The sequence below is a fragment of the Sciurus carolinensis genome, chromosome X (genome assembly GCF_902686445.1).
Source record: "Sciurus carolinensis chromosome X, mSciCar1.2, whole genome shotgun sequence".
NCBI classification, from domain to species: domain Eukaryota; kingdom Metazoa; phylum Chordata; class Mammalia; order Rodentia; family Sciuridae; genus Sciurus; species Sciurus carolinensis.
In genome coordinates this window covers 58,108,460-58,116,449 of record NC_062232.1, presented here as the reverse complement: position 1 = coordinate 58,116,449, position 7,990 = coordinate 58,108,460, and the positions used below count along the sequence as shown (strand labels likewise).

Here is a 7,990-nt window from a genome sequence, read left to right as displayed (position 1 = left end):
ATCTATCCTCAATCATAACTTTGCAGCAGCTTAGAAGAGGGTGCTGCTTTTCACAATGTTGTCTCAAGGAATGATTAGCACACAAACCACACATTTCTACTTTGTAGAGTGTACATATTTGTTTGTAAAATTACATACATCTCTTTAGTCCAGTTTAGCCAAATCCACATTCCCAAACTTCCTCCTTTGTTATTGTAGAAAGTAACTGGTATCTAGAAAGTGTCCCAAGTGTGTGTCTATCCCCCACATGTGAAGGCCATGGCCTCTGAAGTAATTCGAAGGGCAGGATTACTAAATGTAACAGCATTAATAACTGTCAAGAATTTAAGGAATGATTTCCATTGTGGCTGCAGATGGCAATCTTGTATAAATTTTTTCCTCTCCCTAATGCTCTCCTGCATTCCTTGATAGTTGAGTGTTGGATTACAGCTATGTTTTAGCCCAACCATTTTGCTAGTACTCTAAGAAAATAAAGCATCCAACCCCTCTTCCTGGCCAAAATGTTTGGATCATGCCTCCCCAAACTCACATGTGCACTTGCATACATACACACACATGAACAACTGCCTGAAGGAACAAGCTCTATTCTTGTGCCGTTCCCACCCTGTCAGACCCCAACCAGTTCTTATACCCTACTAAATGAAGACTAGTAAATCCAATCTTTCTTGTCTAGCCACCTTCATCATCATCTCCCACCCACACTAGCTCTAGCCACCCTGGATAACTGGATGTTATGCAAACTTACTTTGTACTTTCACACTTCTGAGCCTTTCCTATTGATATTCCCTAAGACTAGAATACCCTTATAAACCATGAACCCTCTGCATCCTTTTCATCACTTAGAGCTCAACTCCTCTTTGAGGTTTTCTTGGCAACCACCCCCAATCCAAGACACCCCAGACTAAACTTTAATTCATTGCTTGTTCCTTATGTTTTAACTGTATGCTTGTTGACCCTACATGATAGCACCTATTTCCATCTCTTTTATAAGAGCCATTTATAACAAGTAGGGCTAAACACCCCTTGAAAGTCAGATGGCATGAGAGAAAGTACATATGCTTGAGACTCTGACAGACCTGGGTTCAAATCCTGATACCTTTCTCTTGCTGCCTTACTTTGAACAGGTAAATTTACCATCTTGACCCAATTTCCTCATCTGAAAGTAAGGATTATTAAGAGTAGCTACATCATAACTAAGAAGAAAGGATTTTAATGAGGAAAGTCAAAGTACCAGGAACAGCACCTGTCACATAGTAAATGCTTCATAAAGGGTTAGTGCTCATTACTATTGTCATTGTTTGAACCTATCCCTGAAAGTAACCTCCGAATGGAAAAGGATTATCATTGTCCTCTGATGTACCTATAACATACCTCTAACATCCAGCACTGTGCTTGGCATGTGGCACATGCTTAAGAAATATCTTTTCTGTGTGTAGATGAATCGATAAAATGATTATCATTGCTAACATTCTTCTCCTCCTCTCTGAATGCTCACCTAACTAGCATGGTGCTTTATACAAAACCTACAGAAAAACTTCAAGTGCAATGTCATTAAAACAACTCCTACCCCTTGACCCTTCTGCTTTATCTATCCCCTTTCTCCCCCACCCTCAGTTTTGAGGATGGAACCCAGGGTCTCATGTATACTAGGCAAGCGCTCTTACTGCTGAGTTATATCCCCAGCCTTACTACTCCTTTAAACATTCTCTTCTCTATGAAGTTCGAGTCCAGCAGCAACCGCTTGGACTAGCCTCGCCTGCCCAATAGTGGCTGGGGGCGGGAGTGGAAGACCGTGAGTGGGGCGTGGCCACCACGTCGCAGAGCCTGACTGCGCCTGCGTAGGCTGCGGCAAAGCTAAACGCTCTTAGGCTTGCGCTCATTCCTAGCTAGTGCTTGTGTAAAAAGATCGCCCTTCTTACCAGCGCTCACTTTTGATCCGCCCAGCTCTCGGGTCTCGGGCTTCGGTTTTGTGCCGAATCGTCCTCCCTCCAACGGATCGCTGACCTACCAGTTCCCGCTTCTGTCTCCTGGAACCATGTCTCTGGTAAGCCAGAATGCGCGCCACGGCAGCGCAGAGACCACTGCAGATTACGGCGACGGCCGGGGTGAAATGCAGGCTACTAACGCCTCCGCGTCCCCCACTTCCATGCTAGTCCCTGAGACCCTCCAGGGCTCTCAGGTTCCTATGGACCCTCAGGGTGCCAGCGCTTCTCCAGCTGCCCAGGACCCGAATGACATTGAGGTCCTCATCGACGAGCAGTCCCGACGTTTGGGGGCGCTCAGGGTCCACGACCCTCTAGAAGACAGGTCGATAGCTTTGGTGAATTTCATGCGAATGAAAAGCCAAACCGAGGGGTCTATCCAGCAGTCAGAGATGCTGGAGTTTCTCAGAGAATACTCAGATCAATTCCCTGAGATACTCAGACGAGCCTCAGCTCACCTGGATCGGGTCTTTGGGTTGAACCTGAGAGTTCTTGATCCCCAGGCTGACACTTACAACCTAATCAGCAAACCTGGTCCCCAGACCACTGATCGGCTAGCAGAGACCCTGGACGTGCCAAAGGCAGGTCTCCTGGCCCTTGTCCTAGGCCACATCCTCCTGAATGGCAACCGGGCAAGAGAGGCCTCCATTTGGGACCTGTTGCTAAAAGTTGATGTGTTGGATGAGCCTCAGAGGATCAACAGTCTCTTAGGGAACACAAGAAATCTCCTCACTACTGACTTTGTGCGCATGCGATTCTTGGAGTACTGGCCTGTGTATGGCACTAATCCCCTTGAATTTGAGTTCTTGTGGGGCTCTAGGGCCCACAGGGAGATCACAAAGATGGAAGCCCTGAAATTTGTGGCAGAGGCCCATGATGAAGAACCCTGGAGCTGGCCAGAAGAATATAACAAGGCCCTGGAAGCTGACAAAGCCAAAGAGAGAAGCCAGGCTGCTGGCTTAGAGTTCTGGTCAGAGGACACTATGAATGATAAGGCAAATGATTTGGTCCAGTTGGCCATTAATGTCACTGAGGAGTTGCTCCCTATACATCAGGATGAGCTGTTGGCTCACACTGGCAAAGAATTTGAGGATGTGTTCCCAAACATCCTCAGTCGAGCTACTCTAATCCTTGATCTGTTCTATGGGTTCTCTCTGATTGAGGTTGATACCAGTGAGCACATCTACCTCCTAGTCCAGCAACCAGAATCAGAAGAAGAGCAAGTAATGTTAGAGAGCTTGGGGAGACCCACTCAAGAGTATGTGATGCCAATCCTGGGTTTGATCTTCCTGATGGGCAACCGTGTCAAAGAGGCCAACGTCTGGAACTTACTTCGAAGATTTAGTGTGGATGTAGGGAGAAAGCACGCCATCACCTGTAAGCTTATGAGACAGCGCTACCTGGAATGCAGGCCACTGTCCTACTCTAATCCAGTTGAATATGAGCTTCTTTGGGGTCCTCGAGCTCACCTTGAAACCACCAAAATGAAAGCTTTGGAGTACATGGCCAGGCTCTACAGAAAGCGACCACAGGACTGGCCAGAGCAATATAGAGAAGCCATGGAAGATGAAGAGGCCAGAGCCAGATCTGAGGCCACTGCAATGTTCTTCTTTGGCTCCATGTGAAGTTTGTAAAAGATGTATCACTGCAGTTGAGTGGCATCAGTTAAAGGGGCCTTGAGAAAATGGGTATTGGGGCCCCAAATCAGGAGCTGGGGAGGGTTGGGGTAGGGAGTACATATTGTGCTTACTTCTCTGTGTTCCAGTTCTAATCGTATTTCCTTCCTTCTAATATACCCTTAAGTTAGGTTCGTAATCAATGTTTATGAATTGTTCATTTGCCTTCTCTGTCTTGTTTCAGTATAAAAGTTCAGACAGCTGTGTAAAATGTATTGGTAATGTTTACATCTTTGAAATAATCAGTAAAATTATCAGGTGTAGAAGTTAAATATTAATACACACACAAACACAAATAATACAAAAACACAAAGTCACTGATCTGTGGTTGCCTTCTCTTTGTGTCTACTGTTGTGTTAAAAAGACTGCCATTTACCTGTATTACTTTGTTGTTCCAGAGTGTAGTGAAAAATAAAAGCATAATGAATTAGATTACCCTGATTATGCATTCATTTATTCTGTAAACATTTATTAAGCACCTGTATGCTCTGATCACAGGGCTATGTGCTGAGACTATAAGGGTAAAGAAGACACAGCTGGGCCCCAGAGCTTAAAGTAGAAGAGCCATGGAAGTAAACAGCAATTATATTATTCTGTGACATGTGGCATAATAGGGGTAAGAAAATCTGGTGGGATTGTGCTATGGAAGTTCACAAGAATAACTACCAACTTTAGGTGCTGGGCTGTGCACTGAAGATGGAAATGGGGTCTGTGAAGGGCTGGAGGAGGTGCAGGAGTGTGAAGCATGGGATGAGTGGAGGAGGGACCAGGGGAAGTGGTGGAAGCATGAGGTGGTATTGGAGGCCTGGGGACAAGATGTAGTTTAGTGAAATCTATTATGACACCCAAGTCTGGGAAGAGGGATAGAAGGAGGGACTGCTGAAGAAAGGGGCAGTATGTAATACGCCTTCAGGGGATTTGAAAGTAGCTCAGAAAGACAATGTCGAGTTCAAGCGGGGAGTAGTAAAGACAAGTCTGTGGCAGAGGTAATAAGGCTCCATATTTTCAGAAAGTGACTCTTGGGACTCAATAGTGGCTTTCCTGAAGGCAGATGGACTTGGATCTGGAGTCGGACGAGACGATTCATCTGAAGGAGCCCTGTAAGGGCTCCTCCGCCAGCGCAGTTTATTTCAGCACCCAAGCTGTTAAGGTGAGTGTTAGCATTTTGGCTCTCTGCATCCTGATTCCTCTCACAGCTTCTAACCCAGCTCGCGGCTAACCCCAAACCTTCCCTAGAGAGCCGGCAGCTAACAGTTTCTGTGAGGTTTCCCTGGCACTGGGATGGGTATTATGTGGAAAGTTACCTCTGACAGGGGGAGAGAAAGTGATTCCTACCAGTAGTGCAGAATTATGCTTTCTCACCTCCTGGCACCTGCAAGCTTTCTGCCCTTCCCTTCCTTTTAATTACCATACGCTATCCCGAACTGCCACCTTCTAGCAGCTGGGACAGAGTTGGAAGACATTCCTCAGATTTTTGTCAGCCTCAGGAAGAGAACACTACAACCTCTGGCTGGGGAAGTGGACAGGGCGGGAGGATGTATACCCCCTCTTTAGGCCCCCAAGTCTAATCCGCCACGGTGCAGAAGCTTAATTAGAGCTGTGTGCTTGGGAAAAGCACCGCGCAGGCGCACTCCATGGTTGCCGGGGCGATACAGCCCCCACCTCCACCTCGCGTCTCTGTGATCTCCCCTGTAGTAGCATTCCAAGAACTAACGACTAAGGGCGGGATTTCCGGTGACGAGAAAATTAGTAACTGGAGAACCTGAGCTGAAGGGGTTCTGGGTTGTAGTTGTGAGGTGGGAGAGTATCCAACTTAGGATCTAGGGCCTTGGAGTGGGGACCTACATGGACGCTAAACTGTAAGGATTTTATTATTCAACCTCCTGGACCATAAATCTGTAATGCTTATGAGAAAGGGAATGGGAAGGAGGCAAGCAAATTAAGGTGCCAAGTTTTTCTTCCTCTGACTTTTTGGATTGGTGCAGTTTCTGGGTCCCCAGACAATGTTAGCTCTTCTGGGGGCTCCAGTAGAGAGAAGCCTGCAGCATTTGGGTCAACAATCCTCAATGTAAAACTGCCAATTGTTTTAGTACGAAATATGTGTTAGGCACTGTGCTGGGTTTTTCAAATGCTCAGCTATAATCTCCCCACCAATTCTCCAAGTAGCATTGTAATATTACCATTTGATGGAACAGTAAACTGAGGTTTAACTAATATACCCAAGGTCACACAACCAGTTAATATGAGAAGGGCTTGAAGTCCAAGGGTTCCCACTCTTGGATGTACTATGTTCCCACTTCAATTTTCTGATTTTCTGAAGATACAAGGAAAGGCTTCATGGCCAGAGTGGAGAAGCAAGTCCAATGCCATTAGAGGGAGGATGAAAGTGAAGCTGAAATTTCTTTAGATTCTTCCTTGTTCTATAACTGGGGCCCCATGACAGCTGTCTAGGTGTAGAATGTGCACTTCTGTCCAGTCTTCTTACTCTGCATTGATTCTTCCCAGTCTGCTGCTCTTAAAGCTTCCACCCTTATCTGCTGGCTTGCACCCAGGGGAGAGTCAAATACCATCATTTCTGGCCCTCCAGAAGTGTTTAGTGATGCTTTTTAGAATAGTGAAGGAACAATAATCTGACAGAATTACTGACTTGTTCAGAGCTGCTCAGAATGCAAGAACAGAAATGGAAAACAGCCCTGTGTCTCAAATGCCACATGAAGTTTTCCAGAAATAACAAAAACGTGACTTGCAGAGTATATACTTATGGTGAGGGAAAGAGTATAGTCTCTCTGTGGCCACCTCAATTCCTTTGAAGGCCAAGAGATATCCAGGTATTCTTCATCCTTCAGCACCCATTCAGAATTAACAGCTTTAGGAGAAATAGTTAAGTGTGGAAGTGGGTGTCTGTTAAAAAAAGAAAGAGGATTTTGCACAAATTGCTCCAATGTACAACCACTAGTAAGCCTTTAGAGCATCAAACCAAATATCCTTCTGATCTCAGTGAATTTATTTGAAAAATAGGAAGGCCTGAGTTCATTTAAAGATTCTGTGGGCTGTCATTTCTCACCTAGTATTGAAGTTTTGACCAAGTTGGAGCATGCAGATTGGGTGTTAGTTAGATATGGGCTCATCGTCCTGTATATACAAGCCATCCAGAGTCCTCTTTGACGTATGATTGGGATCTTTCCCAGGGAGATAACTTTCAGAATATATACACTTTAATTAGTTGAGGCCCAGGAGTGACCTCTTTCAGAGAAGATGGGAGGGTACGGAAGCCATTTCCTGCCCTTTCTCTCCACCAGCTTCTGTATACACATATAAGCCACCTACAAGTAAATATATCCAAGGAAATAGCTGTGCGGAACTGACATATGTGGGTTTCAAGTCAATTCTCCCAGCCCCAAGATCTGCTACCTCTAAACTCTCTGATACCAATGACTTAGACTAGCCCATAAACACCTTTCAGGTTCAGGCAAGGACCCCATAATAGTCTCCTCCTTTCCTACAGGGGATCTCTAGGCAGCGAGATTTCTTGTTGAATGGGATTTTTCTACACCTCAATGAATAATCAGCAATATCTTAAATAATTCTCTGCAGACAGGGTTTTAGGCTAGTCATAAGGAATGTTGGAAAGGAAAAGGGAATCCTAAGACACTTTTGTTCTAGACTCCATTAGAATAAACCAAGCATCGGATGAGGAAGGTACAGTGTATTTGAATGGTTAAGAACCCTGGATCTATACAGTGCTGACCTTTGCCATTTACTAGCTCTGTGACCTTGAGCAAGTTACTCAATACGTCTTTCTAGACTGTTTGAAGCTATTTTCAAGAAATTGATAGAAGAGCCCAGGGTCACACATATACTATTTGATGATTTCAGAATTCTAACTCAGGCCAGTTTTATCTTAGTCTTATGATATTTCCATGCCACACTGCTGCTTTTAAGATAGTTATTTGTCAACACCTTGGTAGCTAATTTCAAATGAATACTGAGTTCACAGAATTACTAATCGTTTTTTTTTTCTTTAGTAAATACTTCAGTAAATTCTGATCCCAGGTGGTTATGAATTAGTGAGATTAGGCTACACCAATAATACATTATTAGTAGACATTCAACCACAAGAGACTTTTCTGTGAGCTTATGGGTAGTCTCTTTAAGCAGACCTCAAGGTCCTACAGGAAATCACCTGCCTTATTTACCCTTCAGGGATTCCCAGTCAATGAAGATGACTTCCCTTCTAAGGGTGCCTGGTTAGGAAGGTAGTTGGGAAATGGAGTCTAAAGTCTAAGAAGCCTGCATCAAACTCCCCTCTTGAGAGCATGTGAGTTGGCATGC

General features: G+C 44.9%; 1 protein-coding gene across 1 annotated transcript; it reads left to right on the top strand.

Annotated features, from left to right (window-relative positions):
• Positions 1 to 1,855: 1,855 nt before the first annotated feature.
• Magee2 (MAGE family member E2) lies at positions 1,856 to 4,099 on the top strand. The gene has a single exon (XM_047535126.1). It carries the CDS (start codon positions 2,036 to 2,038, stop codon positions 3,605 to 3,607), a length of 1,572 nt encoding a protein of 523 aa, XP_047391082.1. The 5' UTR covers positions 1,856 to 2,035; the 3' UTR covers positions 3,608 to 4,099.
• Positions 4,100 to 7,990: the final 3,891 nt, after the last annotated feature.

What these genes read in the sequence shown, in the direction of transcription:
- Magee2 (XM_047535126.1), top strand. Translation starts at nt 2,036, where the DNA reads ATGTCTCTGGTAAGCCAGAATGCGCGCCACGGCAGCGCAGAGACCACT.